General features: G+C 44.7%; 1 protein-coding gene across 3 annotated transcripts in view; it reads left to right on the top strand.

Annotated features, from left to right (window-relative positions):
• Window positions 1-15858, top strand: part of LOC126526682 (DNA excision repair protein ERCC-6-like) — a 332661-nt gene that overhangs the window by 285308 nt on the left and 31495 nt on the right. For all 3 annotated transcript variants that reach the window (XM_055068344.2, XM_055068345.2, XM_050174540.3), the window contains one exon: window positions 15486-15681. In XM_055068344.2, coding sequence (XP_054924319.2) covers window positions 15486-15681 — 196 coding nt within the window. The remainder of the gene's footprint in view (window positions 1-15485; window positions 15682-15858) is intronic.

Below are 15858 nucleotides of genomic sequence, written 5' to 3'. Positions count from 1 at the left end.
AAGATGAAGAAGCGCAGGAACCTGGGTTCAGGAGAAGAGAAGAAGGAAGTTAGAATAAAGTGGTAGACAAGATGGACGCCAGTTCCATAGCAATACTTTCCGTCTATTGTGTCCTTTAACTAGGAATGCTAAATTATTTTGGCGCAGCCAACAGCGGACTCCAACATGTGGGTGACATTTTTCCTTGAGGAGACCTCTGCAGAGAAGATCATCTTTTCGAGATACCAAGCTGAAGATGAACCAGCGGTGGAACTACCTCGCGAACTCAACTCGGCAGAACTCGTGAACCTGGTTTTAAAGAAGGCTTCCATGGACACTGCTGAACTACGTCAGAAGGGTGTTGTGAAAGTGAACTTGCGTCTGGCGATCTTCGACGAATTAGTTCTTCAACCGATGCGTCGCAAGGACTCTGGATCACAGTCGTCGACGGAAGAGGTGAGCCTCATTTTGAAAGCTCTTCGACTATAACAAGGACAGATTGCGCAACAAAACCAACTGGTGACATCGCTTATAAGCTGTTTAAACGCTGAGAAGCCAGTGACTAAATTTGTAGAACCCGATGCGTTCGACGGCATGTCTTCAAGTCCAGAAGGTTGGCTTGAATTCTATGAATATGCCACTGGGAAGAACAACTGGCACTCTAATGAGTACAAGATTACTAACATGCGTAGTTACTTAAGCGGTGTTGCACGGAAGTGGTATCATTTGCACATTATTCAAGAGGCTGGCAACTCTTGGAATCAGGGGAAAGAAAAATTCTTGACGACATTCTGAAGCAACCCAGTGCAAAGATGGGACGCCGCGCTTAATTTCAAATTCGAGCAAGGCTCCCTCATCGAGTATTTCTTTGACAAACGCCGCCTTTTAAAGCTGGCCGAGCCTATGCTACCGCCTTCTGCTGTAGTAGCACTAATAATGCACGGACTGCACACGCAAGTCCTGAAGCAAGTGCAAATACGGTCACCTAAATCTATGGATGGGCTCCTGGAGTGCCTTCACAACATACCATTTACTTCAGAAGAAAATATAAGCGCTAGCTCGAGCACTCACTTCACACGGTCCGGCGTGGATTGGTCAAGCCGTAATCAGCGAGAACCGCGCCGCCTTGCAGGCGGCACAGAGAACTTGGGTTGGCGCGCTCCCAGAGGTCGGGTGAATAACATCGACCGCGACCCTGAAAAGGCTCCGACGAAAAAAAAACTGATAAACAAGGGTGATCAGTCCGACCCGATGACCACAACTGAGACTGTTTATTTAACTTGCTCTAGCCTACTTCACATTCCTGTCAAAGTGGGAAACAGACATATGATGGCTTTGGTTGACAGCGGTGCTTCTGTGTCTATAATAAATGCCAAGCTGGTAGATGCAAGTCACCTGCATAGTGGAAGAGTACTACGGGTGCAAGGCTACGATGGAAAAGTGACAATGCATAATCAATGGGCCTCAGTAAACATCGAGTTCCAAGGTCATGAAATAGAGGGGGTGACGTATGACTTTCTGCTATCCAGACCAGATATAAAGAAACTAAAGATCAACGTATACTGGGACGATGCGGTTTTAGTGGAAGGACTATCAAGGCAAGAGACACAGCCGGATAGAAAAGATAACCTGCGAGTTGTCAAGTGCGCGGAGGATATTGCAACGACTTATCCGGAACTGGTATGCATAGGAAGCTATCCACAAGCGATGACGTCACACAAGGTGCCTTTCAAACTAACTGACAAGACCGTCATCTGAAAATCACCTTATAACATGTCAAGAGAGCGCAAGATATCGTTGACGAAGGAATTGCAAAAGATGCTAGACGCCAATATAATCCGGCCTTCGGTGTCACCCTTCGCCCCTCCCATAACTATTGCGCCGAAAGAAGATGGAACTTTCAGACTGTGCACAGATTACAGGGTTCTCAATCGACAGACAGAACTTATACCATTTCCCATGCCGAAGATAGACACGATTATAGATGAGACAGGTGGTTGCCGAAGTTTTTCACGTATTGACTTGTGCAAAGGTTTCTGGCAGATCCCGCTAACCGAAGAAACAAAAATGTACGCTGCTTTTATCACGCCCTTCGACCTGTAGGAGACTAACCGGCTTCCTTTCGGCTGGAAAAACTCGCCAGCATGGTTCCAGAAGATTATGAACGAAGTCCTGAAGCCTTTCCTAGGTGTCTTTTCTAACGTGTTCACAGACGATATTATCGTCTTCTCCAAAACAGAGGCGGAGCACCAGGAACACCTGTCCCAGGTATTAAATGCCTTGAGCTTGGCACACCTAAAGGTTAATTTTAAGAAAGTGCGTTCTTTCAAAGAAATGTTGTGTTTCTTGGAAGAGTATTTGATGGGACCACCAAAAGCACGAAACAAGAGTCCGCCGAGAGGATATCCCAACTGGTAAAACCATATGACGTCCACTCATTGCGTGTGTTTTTGGGATTAGCAGGACATTTCAGACCCTTCATAAAAGACTTTGCCATAAAAACTAGATGCCTCACGTGCCTAACGCAGAAAGAAGTTCCATTTGAGTGGGATGAGGAATGTGAGAGAGTCTACCGTGATCTGGTGCACAGAATCTCTGCTTACCCTATTCTACGCATACCAGATTTCACTTTACCCTTTGAACTGAATACCGACGCCTCACACTATGGGACAGGTGCAGTCTTGTACCAGAAATGTCCAGAAGCATCCGGCCGAGAAAAGCGACACGTAGTAGGTTACTACAGCTACACCCTCAAGCCACCTGAAGTCAACTACACCACTACTGAAAAGGAAGCTTTTGCAGTCCTTAAAGCAATTCAGTACTTTCGTACGTACCTAGAAGGTGCGAAGTTTACTTTGTTCACCGATCACCAGGCCCTCACTCATCTCTTGAACATGACCCAACCTAAGGGACGTATCGCCAGATTGGTGAACTACTTGCAGTAGTTCGATTTCACCATCTCCCACAGACCTGGACCCCTTTTGACTGATGCAGATGCATTGTCTAGACTGATGATACAGGCCGACAATGAACAATCGGAAGAAATCAATGAAATTAAATTGTGGGAAGGCACTGAACAAATGATTTTTATGGAAGGTTGCTATCAAGTCCCGCCAATGCTGGTTTCCAGAGTGCTTTATTTGTACCACGATAGCCCAGAATCTGGAGGACACGACGGATTTTGGCGCACCTACAACAAGCTAGTCAAGAGACTTACGTGGCCTCACATGAAAGAAGACATCAATCGATACGTTCGTTCATGCCACATTTGTCAAGTCAACACAGTGAAATATAAGCAGCCTACGGACACCATGATAATACCTTGCCACTCGAACGTGCCTTTTGACGTTATACACCTGGATTTCGCCGAGCTAAATAAGAAACGAGAAAGAGTCCGAAAAACGCAAGCTTTTCTTCTGGCCATAGATGAATGCACCAGGATGGTCGCGGCACGGGCAGGAAAAGAAGATGCGAATAGTGTCATCGCCCTTCTCGAACGGGATATGTTTAGGACAACCAGGACGATTGTACGTGACAACGGTCCAGCGTTCAAGAGTGAAAAACTAGCAATACGGGCTCGAGGCCACAATATATCAATACAATTCTGTGCGCCATACCATCCCGCGGCGAATGGGCTTGCAGAGCGCGCTATACGAGATGTGAAACAACACATCACTATGTACGATAGTTTCCCTGGTGGATGGAAATGCTCTTTAGAAGCAGCTGTAAGACATCACAATCACTCCTACACCAGTGGCTTGGGATGCAGCCTGCAGTTCACTTCATCAGGAGAGACCCCTATTCTTCAGGCGGACCGTGAACTGGGGCTGTTAGAAAATCTCATGATCGTCGAGGAGAGGAAACAGAAATCGCAGGAGGAGAGGTACCGTAAACGAAGGAAACAAAATTTTGACGAGAGACATTGCTCAGATATCCCAGACATTCAAGTCACTGACCTCATTCTAGTTAGGAAAGGAATAAGAGAATCCAGTGCCAAATTTTATGGTCCTTACTCTGTGACAAAGACAGCCACTCGGAAAGGAATATTGAAGACTGTGTGGTACATTGGTGGATGTGGCTCAGTTGAATGTGCTTCGATTGGAAACGTTTTCAAGTATTACCCCAGGAGGGGTTAGCAAAAAGAAACCTGGAAGGGTGAAGCGGGATGAGCCTTCGAATAGAAGATGAAAAAGCGCAGGAACCTGGGTTCAGGAGAAGAGAAGAAGGAAGTTAGAATAAAGTGGTAGACAAAATGGACGCCAGTTCCATAGCAATACTTTCCGTCTATTGTGTCCTTTAACTAGGAACACTACAAGAAACACGGCTTCTTATACCATCGCCCATACGTGTCGCAGTCACGGGATCGCACATCATGTGAAACACACACTTTTTAGAAGGGTTGAAATCTGGGCCAGTTGGTACATACTTGAAAGAAAAACCAGTCAAAAAACACAAAGGACAGGAGGAGAGGTTCACACCACAACGACTGGACTATCAACTGAGCTTTATTAGAATCAGTGTAGTCCCAGCAATACTTTCTGTTTTTGCACTTAAGACAGTGGTTGTAGGCAAAGTATGCCTTTTGCCACGTCACCCTGGACAACCTTTTCGTTGTCTTAAATAAATTCTGAATGAATGAATGAAAAAAGCTGAAGCTCTTTTTTTTTTTTTTTTGTCATTAACAAAGACGGCGTGCTAACGCATTGATCATGAAGTCTGTTAATCTCGGCTGCCTCAATTATCTCTCGAACCAGCTGGTAATTGTGTTTCTTCAGCACTTCACAGCATCTGAATTCTGCGGTGCAAGCTTTAGAGGGGCAATCCCTGAGATGGATACCTAGATTCCTGTTAGCCTGTTCGACGCCAAGTTTATGTTCCTTTAGTCTTTCGTTTGTGCATATTGAAGTTTGCCCTATATACTTTTTTCCACATTTCCAAGGTATTGAATACACCACGGCTTCTGTGCACTCCACAGAACGATTCTGGTAATTTATCATGCACCGTTGCTGCTTTATCAGCTCTTCAGCATTGACACGTCGGCAGAGGCTCTTTAGTTTTTTCGGGGCAGTAAGCACTACATTAACTCCAGCTTTGCGCCCAATCTTGTTCAAGCGGTGAGATAAGTTGTGCACATATAGCAGGGCCACGGTCCTTCGCTTTTTTTTTTTTTTCATTTTTGGCTTCTCGCCACCTTGTTCGCCACGGACACGCTCGAGTTTTAGGTTCTTGCTCATTTTTTTCTGCAACAGACACAAGAAGGTGCGACGGGTAACCAGCCCTAGTAAGGCGGTCAACCTGCCAAAGAAAATTTTGTTCCTTCACGTGGATGCACAGTTTTTTAAGGGCATTTTTTAGACAAAGGTTTGCAATTTCTCTCTTCACCAGTTTTGAATGTGCTGATTGGAATGGCAGTGGCGCCTTGTCGCCTCTGAGTTTATAGGCCCAGCAGACCTTCCCCCTGGAGAGCTCAAGTCAGAGATCAAGGAATCTCAAAGACCCTTGCGTGGGGACCTCGTGGGTAACAACAAGCGGCTGAAGCGCTTGGCTAAAGCATGTTACTGCCTCCAAAACTGCGTCCTCTGAATTCGCGCCAGAGCCATCACATAAGTAATCGTCAACATAACGAAAGACTCTCCAGACGCTTGTTCAGGTTAGGGCATTCTGATGTAATCTATCTTTCTGGGCAAGATACAAATCGCTAAGTGCTGGCACAATACATGACCCTATGTAGATGCTGCGTTTCTGGACGTACACATTCGCTCCCACAAAACATGAGTGGACTTCAATTATACAGAAAGGAGTTCCAGGAACCCACCGGTTGAAACCCCGCAGGCATTCTGAAAAGCACCAGCACCGTGTGCATCTATACATTCTTCCACGCAGTCGAAAATCTCATCTTAGGGGATCGAATAATGTAAATCTTGAACGTCTACAGAGCATGCTACAAATTCAGTGCTAGAGTTGTCTTTTAAAAACCTTATTACATCGTCTGAAGATTTCACCTGGAAAGGATCGTCAACAGTTAGTAGATTTAGTTTGTAGTTTGCAGTTAGTCGTTTTTTTGTTGTTGTTCTTCACCAAAACCATTATGAAGCCTACAAATAATAAAGGCAAGGTAAGTTTGGTTGAAGTTTCTTTTTTCATGGGAGTGCGGAAAGTGATTAAAGGAATGAAATGGAGCATCTGCTTAAGAATGTTTTATGCGTGCAGACCGCTTGGTATCTCTTCAAGAGTCGTCCACGTGTCATTCGACAGATGGTAAGCGCGATTATCATTAGCTAGACTTGGCATGCGACATATTGCTGCGAAAAGTTCGGGGTGCGATCATTGCACGGGAAAGAAAATGAATTTTGATGACAAAATTCAGGGGTGCGATTATTACGCGAGTGCAATCAATGCGAGTAAATGCGATATTTATGTGCACAAAAGCTATGCACATTACAAGTGCGGCAAGTTCGACTGGTTTATAAGGTTGTAATCGAGAGTTCGACAGAAGCCCGTCTGGTCGGGACGAGTCATGACAAACACGTACAGTCGAACCCAACTATATCGAATATGTTTACATCGAAATATTCTATATATCGAACAACTTCTGGACACGGTATAGTTACAATGAGTATATATAGCAAAAATTATGCTTACATCGAACAAAACTAGTAGCGACTCCCGATATATCGAACGTCAAGTGGCGGAAAGTGCCCCCGGAAGTTCGCTTTCCCTCGCGGTTGCGGGAAAACCCGGCAGCGCGGCTCCATCCAACTGCTCTTCCTACGTGACCGTGCTACCTTGGTGCCACCGACACCGTCTGCAAAAATTATCCTGGCCCGCCCACAGCGCTTGCTCAGACAGCCAATCAGAGGCTCTTGTGCCCTCGTCATGCAAGGTGGCGAAAGTGAGAGTTGTCTCGCTGCTTTTCTGGTTCATTGTATGCGCCCTGTGGGCCTGCTCAACTTCTTATGGGTTGCTCACTTCGAACTAGTCTTCCAGTTTCCACAGCAAAGCTAGCTCCAAACTGGCTGCAGGTTGCAAACTTCAAAAACAGGGGCCCTGTGCATAGGCATTCTCAGGCACAATATGTCAATAGATGCCACGCTGCTCATGATTTTCACACCCTTGTACAATGGGAGGAAGTATGGGTTCAAGATACAAGGCAAGGGCCACTGCACTCAGTCCAGCCCAGAGACCACGCTCATATGTCGTGCCTGTGGGAGTCCTGGTAGGAAATCGCCGACATCTCGACCCATGCACCAGCAGCAGAAGTCACCTGTACCTGCCAGTGTCCATGACAGTCTAACACCACAGACCCTGTAGTTTATTTATTTATTTTGATACTCTCAGAACCCGAGAGTATTACACGGAGGAGTGCTCTAACAATAAATTGTTAACCTCAACTTTAAAGGCAGCAGGTCTTTCACTTGCAGCGACGGAGGCGGGAAGGTAGTTCCAGTCACTGCTTGTTTGTCACAAAAAAAGAGGCATGGCAAGTGTTAGTGCGATATAAAGGAATTTTAACCTTGAGTTTATGATCGATTCATGAGGACACCTAATCTGAATGGAGGGAAAGTTCGTTTTTAAGTGTTGTGTTAGCGTAAAAAACTTTTTGATACAAGTTTAAGCAGAAGCACTTGCGGCATGACTGAAGTGTCAGTAGACCTAAATTAGCTTTCATTTAAGAAACGCTGGTGTAGCGAGAGTAATTATAGAGCGCATATCGGGCAGCGCGGTTCTGAACAGATTCAAGGGCCATGATTAACGCGGAGCTAGATGGGTCACAAATAGAGCAAGCATATTCTAATTTTGATCTAACTAGACTTGTGTACAATTTAATCTTTAAATCAAAGGGAATGGAGGAAATATTTCAGAGTAGAAATCCAAGCATACGATTAGCATTATTAATTACATGTTCAACATGTATATTCCATGAGAGGTTGTGAGTTACAGGCATGCCAAGATAGCAGTAACTAGTAATGGGGGTTAAATTTGAGTTATTGAGACTATAAGCAATGTTGTAATTAACTTTATTGTGATGCATTACTCTCATGAACTTACATTTTGAAGTAAGTAGCTTCATAAGCCACTCATTGTGCCAGTTGAAATAGCGTCAATGTCGGATTGCAAAATAGAAATGTCCTGTTAGTTATTAATTACACGATAAAGCACACAATCATCAGCAAAGTGTTTAATGCTAGAGTTAATACCGACAGGTAAGTCATTAACATAAATAAGAAATAGTAATGGGCCTAAACCGATCCTTGTGGTATGCCTGAAGTAACACGAAAAGTAAAAGAGTAATAATCATAAGCGTGAACGTACTGTAAGCAGTTAGTCAGAAAGCATCGAATCCAGTCTAGGAAATTAGGATCTATATTGAGCTTGCTCAATGGAAACTGACCTTTGCAACTTTTGACACCTTAACTCTATCGAGTGAGGCTAACTGAGTAGGACTCTTTGAGGAACTATCAATTGTGTGACATATCATTGCCCTTAGTGAGGTTAGAACTGGTGAGGCTTATACAGTGCTGACGAACAGCCACATCCTCTGCTATAGAGAACTCCAAGATTGGAAGTTATATGGGGTAGGATTCCTAATACCATGTTTATTCACATAATGAGCACACTTATTTGCCAAAAAATTGATGCAAATTCAGGGGTGCGAGCACGTGGGTTAAATTTTATGCAAATATAAAAACATTCTTTTTTTTCATCCCACATTTGCTGCGAGATGACAACAGGTCAACAAACAGGCAGGCTGTGACAGTGCGGGACACCAAAACAAAAATGGTGGCCGGCAGAGTAAGCCGAACGTGCCGAATGCGATTTCTTTTTTCTTCTCGTGAGTACATTACATGCGTTGAAACACTTTCTTCCGTATCAGTAATGAATAATATGTGTAATATCGGCAAATTTGCGGCAATAACGTAGCCATGTCTACTTTGAGAGGACAGAAACAGAGATATGGCGCACTTAGCTGCCAGTGACATAGAAACACATGGTGGGTATGCTGCGAAAACTTGTCTGGCATTTGTCTTCACTACTATCCTAATACGTCACGTTTCCGCTAAGGGCAGGCGAATATCTTAGCTGTGTTACAAGCGTCGGCATATGAATAGGGTACACTTCTAACGTATCAGGGTAAACGTGGCTACCATCGCTGCCGCTCACAATTTATTGTGTGCCCACGAGTGGCCAGGTCATGCACATGTCACGGTTCTTAATGAAGAAGGCTTCCCTGGTTCTTGTATCATTAGTAGCACAAAGAACTCCTTGGCACTCAAGTGATGGAAGGCAACCATATTTTTAGCAATGTGCTGACAATTGCAACTTCTTATGGTGCCCGTTTAGAGATAATTCGTGATGAATTTTCTTAAATTTCTTATTCATTTAATTGCAATTTGAGTAGATGCATCTGGCCCATGTCAAGAGGGATGCGACAAGGGCTGTTTTTGACAAGCCAGGTTGCACGAACTAAAATTTAGTTACTGGCCTGTATGAGTTGCCTTCCTGTGGACAGAAAGTGAGAGTCCAGTTCCAGTTTGTCACACGAGAACATTGAGGAAGAGAAGGTTGTTGTTGCAGTTGTATTATCTTGTGAATCCTGAGTTGAAAAGGTGTCATGCCTTCGCGAAATGCAAAAGCAGTCCTCTACATAGCGGATGAAAATCTTTGGTGCGAGACTGAAGATGGTTGTTCCGCTGTTCAGTGACCTCCATGAACAGGTTGGGGGCAGTGAGGGAAACAGAGGCCCCCATTACGATTCCGTGGATCTGTCTATAAAACTGTTTGGAGTAAGTGAAGTATCATCACCATCATCATTATGTTTTAGGACCAGTTGTGCCTAAGAATGAACACAGGAAAAAACCAGGTAGACTAAAGGAGCGCAAGCTATCAACTGGGTTTACTTGTGTTTAATCTGCATATATAGGTAGTGTGCACATGTGACAGAAGAAAGGAAGGGGGAAACGAGAAGGAGAGGGCAAATCAAGCCTGTCTGATATATGAGCTGCGCAGGAAATTGTGTTCAGCGTGAAATAAGGCAACAAAAGTATCACTTACGTAGTCATCGCCCTTTTCCTTGATATGAAAAGCTTCTAAGCTCACGGGCTATTTTATTTTTGTTTTTGCCTAGACTGTTAATTTTGTTTAACAGTGGTCTATATCCTTTACATGCAATGCAATGAGCGGGCAAGTGTGCTCCTTCTCTTTTCCTAATTGTCAATGCATGCTCCCCTGCGCGTTCATTCACGCAGCGCCCTGTTTGGCCCACATATACTCGTCCACATTTTAGCAGGATTTTATATACCACGCCCGTGGCACATTTCATGAAAGTTTAGACATGCTTTATTTCGCAGCCGCTTCTACGGGTTCCTTCTCCTCTTATCCTCGGGCATAACCCAGCGAGCTTATTTGAGGAAGAAAAAACTACAGGGACACCCTGCCTTTTTTCAATTTTTTTAATGTTGTGGGTAACATTGTGCATATATGGAACAACTGTGGATTTCTTTCTGAGCAAGCACCCAGTGCTGCTACCACATTTTTCTTTTTTTGCTTTCTTAAGAAGGTTCTCAGCCACTGCTGTGATGAAGTTCGTGCCTGGAATCTGCTTTTACAAAATCATGCCCGCATGCAATGCAGGACTGTTTCCATAATCAAATTAACAGGCTGCTTTCAGCTGGCTTCTCCTGCGAGGTCATCACAGCAGTGGCCGAGAACATTCTTCCATTGTTGTCGTTCCTCATCAACATTGTTGTTGATGAACCTTCCAGGCCATTATTGTCGATGTCGCTCGAAAATATGTTGTGATACGACACACACTGGAGAGCCCATATCTACATAGATTGCTATGTCTACACTAGCCCAGGTGAAGGTGCGTCTCATAGGCAGTTCTAATTGAGCAATACGTGCCAAGCTTAGTGTCCAAACATGCGTAGCATCATCAAAGATTTTTTTATTGGCATTGCCTGTTACCACAAGGGTTCAACAGCGTATGCCGTGAGGTGCATGCCTATTTGACCGGGCCTTTTGACCATGGGTGTCACTCAAGCACTTCTTAACAAGATGACCTCGCTTACCACAACGGTAGCACCTCACCCTTGACCCACCACAAGCATTGCTGCTATGCTTTCTGCTACCCCACCAGCTGCAATCTGGCATCGCCTTGTTTGAAGTCACATGTCATACATCAACCTTAAGAACAGCTGTTAGTTCTGAACTTATTTTCTCTGCACCTTTTTCTGCCATTCCGGCGGCCAGCACTATGGTTTCCACTTCCAGCAATAAATTTTCCATGGTCAGCAAGTGCTTCTGTAACGCGCTTCACCAGACCCCACATACAATACGGTGCCAAAGCATTCGGTTCAGCATTATCCCAAAATTGCAATTGTCAGCAGTGCGTCGTATTTCCATAATAATTTCGCAGACAGGCTCACCTTCCTTCTGGGAGCGGTTGAAGAACTGGAAGCTTTTCGTAGTTTCGTGTCGCCTTGTATTGAAGTAGCCATCCAATTGCAATTAGTGCAACGGTGGCGTAGAGGTAGAGCATCCGCCTCGAGTGCAAAAGGACCGTGGTTCAAATCTCGGTGCTGTGCAATTTTCCACCGAACTAAAAAAAAAAAAAAGAAAACCCGCTTATTGATAAAATTGCATAAACATGGCCTGCAGTGCGGCCTAATCCCGGTGACCAGAACCGGTAACGCGCTCCCTCACCAGAGCACGATTGGCCACCCTGGTGCAGTACTTGGCCACAACCTCCCATATGAATACAATAATCAAACCCTGGCCCTCAGTCCCCAGCAGCTGTGAATCAACTGACCACGGCGGCGGTCAGACCTGTGACGCAGCAGAGGGTGCTAAGAATTCCTGGATCCGGATAGGCCGTCGTTGGAATCTGAACCTGGCAACGTTTAACGCTAGAATGTTATCTAGTGAGGCGAGTCTAGCAGTGCTATTGGAGGAATTAGAGGGCAGTAAATCGGATATAATAGGGCTCAGTGAGGTTAGGAGGACAAAAAAGCAAATACAGTGCCGAATAGTTGGCACGTCCTGTGCTACCGGGGCTTAGCGGAGAGACGAGAACTAGGAGTCGGTTTCCTGACTAATAAGAATATAGCTGGTAACATACAGGAATTCTATAGTGTTAACGAGAGGGTGGCAGGTCTTGTTGTGAAACCTAATAACAGGTACAAAATGAAGGTCGTACAGGTCTACGCCCCTACATTCAGTCATGATGACCAGGAAGTCGAAAGCGTCTATGAAGACGTAGAATCTGCGATGGGTAATGTCAAAACAAAATACACTACACTGATGGGCGACTTCAATACCAGGGTAGGCAAGAAGCAGTCTGGAGACGAGTCAGTGAGGGAATATGGCATAGGCTCTAGGAATAGCAAGGGAGTGTTATTAGTAAAGTTTGCTGAACAGAATATGCGGATAATTAATACCTTCTTCTGCAAACGGGATAGCCAAATGTGGACGTGGAGGAGCCCGAATGGCGAGACTAGAAATGAAATTAACTTTATACTCTGTGCTAAACATGGCATCATACAAGATGTGGACGTGCTCAGCAAGGTGCGCTGCAGTGACCATAGGATGGTAAGAACTCGAATCAGCCTAGACTTGAGAGGGAACGGAAGAAACTGGTACGTAAGAAGCCGATAAATGAGTTAGCGGTAAGAGGGAAAATAGAGGAACTCCAGATCAAGCTACAGAGCAGGTATTTGGCCTTAACTCAGGAAGAGGACCTTAGTGTTGAAGATATGAACAACAATCTTACAGGCATCATTAATGAGTGTGCTTGTGCAATAGAAGTCGATGGTAACTCCGTTAGACAGGATACCTATAAGCTATCGCTGGAGATGAAAGATCTGATCAAAAAACCCCACTGTATGAAAGCCTCTAACCCTACAGCTAGAATAGAACTGGCAGAACTTTGAAAGTTAATCAACAAGCGTAAGACTGCTGACATAAGGAAGTATAATATGGATAGAATTGAACATGCTTTCAGGAACGGAGGAAGCCTAAAAACAGTGAAGAAGAAACTAGGAATTGGCAAGAATCAGATGTGTGCGTTAAGAGACAAAGCCGGCAATATCATTACTAATATGGATGAGATAGTTCAAGTGGCTGAGGAGTTCTATAGAGATTAATACAGTACCAGTGGCACCAGCGTATGGGTGTGGTTTATAATATTCCCCTTAGCTGTGGCCAGTTCTACGTAGGGCAAATGGGACGGTGTATCAATCAGAGGTTAATGGAACATAAAAGGTCGTTAACCGGTGTATCGCCTTCTAATATTTCGCTACATTGCCGAGATTGTAACGTCACGCCAGAATTAGATGAATGCGCGATATTGTACAGGCATAAGAATGAAGATACGCGTCTTATGGTAGAGGCATGGCATATCTATAATGGTGGAAGTGTATGCGTGAGTCAGCCTTCGATTACTTTACATAAGGAAGAGATTAAGTGCCTTAACAGTTATCTCTCACGTAGACCGGCACGTGTACCCGACTGACACATGGTGTTACCATGCCTGAGCTTCCGCAGATGAGTTTTGTGTCTTCTTTCTTTTTTCGCCTCAGTGCTCCCTTCAGTTGATAGTTGGCGTTCGTGTTGTCCACTTCTCTACTCTTGTGTCCTTTCTGCACGCCTCACTTCTTTTTTGCATAATTTCATTAAAAGTTGTGTCATCTATTCCTTTTTTTTTTTCTGTTATGCCAGCATTTTCCCAATCCATGCGGTGATTGTGATTATCGATGTGTTCGGCAGGGGCATTTGAAGCTTTTCTGTTATTGGAGACGTCCCATTTATGCTCCTTTATTCTTATTGTAAACTTGCCGGTTTCACCGATGTAACTGCAGCTGCAGTCACGGTATCCTGTAGACAACACTGGGGTAATCCTTGCTGTCTAGCCGGTCTTTCACATTTACAGGCTGATTTTTCAGCTTGTTGGATGCCACTGTGCGATTCATAGATTGTATTTTGAGAAGACACACAGCTTAGTGCTTCGCAGTTAGTGTGCTTTACATGAAAGCTTGGCAACTGATTTTCTGTCTCATGCAGGAGGCACAGTGAAGGTGTTCCTTTTGTGCTTTTTCCTTCTTGTGTGTTTTTTCGTATAACTTCAAAGTATATTTATAAAAAATAGACGTACATGCGTACGAACTGAATGAGCGGACGATTAGCGACACTGATTTGAAACATCCAAGCATAGATGATGGTGTAGACTCAGTCTGATTTATCGCAATAATGTATTTGAATTGTTTCTTTCATTTATTTATTTCAGTTTATAAAAGCAGAAGGTTTTGCACTACGGATTTGAATTTTGCACACAGAGCACACTGGTTTCTCACAGCACACTTCTGGTCGTGTCATAACAGAAGTGGCTATGGACGCCCCATACATTACAAGAGAGTTTGATCTCACTTGAACCTTGAAATGGGCATGGGCTAGACATGTAATGAGGAGGAAAGATAACTGATGGTCATTAAGGGTTACGGACTAGATTCCAAGGGAAGGGAAGTGTAGCAGGGGGCGGCAGAAAGTTAGGTGGGCGGGTGAGATTAAGAAGTTTGCAGGGACAACATCGCCACAATTAGCACATGACCGGGGTAATTGGAGAAGTATAGGAGAGGCCTTTGCCCTGCAGTAGGCATAACCTGGCTGATGATGATGATGATGCTGATGATGAACCTTACCCTGAGGGGCACATCCACGTGCCAGGAGTTTGCTACAGGGAGGCTTTTAATTAAATGTGTCAATACCACTTCCCTTTCCAGCATGTAGCAAGTATGGCCAGTAATAGATGACTGTTGCTTCTACCTACTGTAGCAAGGTTTGGGTATGGGCTAGTTGGTGTTCCATGGTATCAATCATCACTTACAGCGCATACATAGACGAGGGACAAAAAAAGGACGACGAAGGCAAGCGCTGTCTTCGTCGCCCCTTTTGTCCCTCGTCTATGTATGCGCTGTAAGTGACGATTCTGCCTACTGTGTTTGGCAACTAACTTGGTGAGGCATGCATCTTTCAATTGGCTGGTTTTTGTATCACTGCATGATATTGACATGTACATTCAGTGCATTTCCATGTGTTGTACAGTTACAGTTTGATTGAGCTTTATATTGTGGAGCCATGGAGGATTCAGTGAAGAAAGACGAGGACGACGAAAACATTCTGTCCAGTCGGAGCTGTTTTGCTGGGTGGCCAGCTGTGGCCTGTCATGTTAATACCATGACAAAACTGAAGTTGAGAGGGTTTTGTCACCATAGTAACACGACAAGCAATAGCCAGCCAACCAGCAGGACAGCTCCGATCAAGCAAGACGTCTTGCTTGTCGTCCTCGTCTCTCTTCACTGAATCCACTGCGGTGAGCAAAATAAAGCTCAATCAAACTGTAACTGCACAACACACAGAAATGCACTGAATGTACATGTCAATGTTAAATGCAATATAAAGACACAGTCAGAATCTTTGAACATCAGTTGAGCACATTGTGACCAACCTTGCAGGCGTGCACTCGGCCATGCGGCACGATGTGATCATGGACTCTGCAGCCCCCGACTACGCCCTGGTGGAGGGTGAAGCGGAGCGGGTTGCGCAACAGGCTATCCGGCGGCTACAAGAGTCCCGCAGACGCTGCCTGTCGGCTATGTCGGGAGTGCCCACCTGGACAGGGCTGCACGGCATGTCAGGGGCTCCACCCAGGTGGGTTGTTTACTGAGCAGGAATGTAATTTACATACTTCATGCCAGTAGTCAGTTACAATTACGGTTTTCTTGGATATGGAAAAGAATGACAAAAAGAGTATTTTATTGGCAATATATAGATGTGTTGGCAGCTATAGAAAGCAGCCATTCCAGAAGGGTTGCTGCTTGTTGCCGG

This window comes from Dermacentor andersoni, chromosome 8 (genome assembly GCF_023375885.2).
Source record: "Dermacentor andersoni chromosome 8, qqDerAnde1_hic_scaffold, whole genome shotgun sequence".
Classification (NCBI taxonomy): Eukaryota; Metazoa; Arthropoda; class Arachnida; order Ixodida; family Ixodidae; genus Dermacentor; species Dermacentor andersoni.
This window is presented reverse-complemented; position numbering and strand designations above follow the sequence as displayed.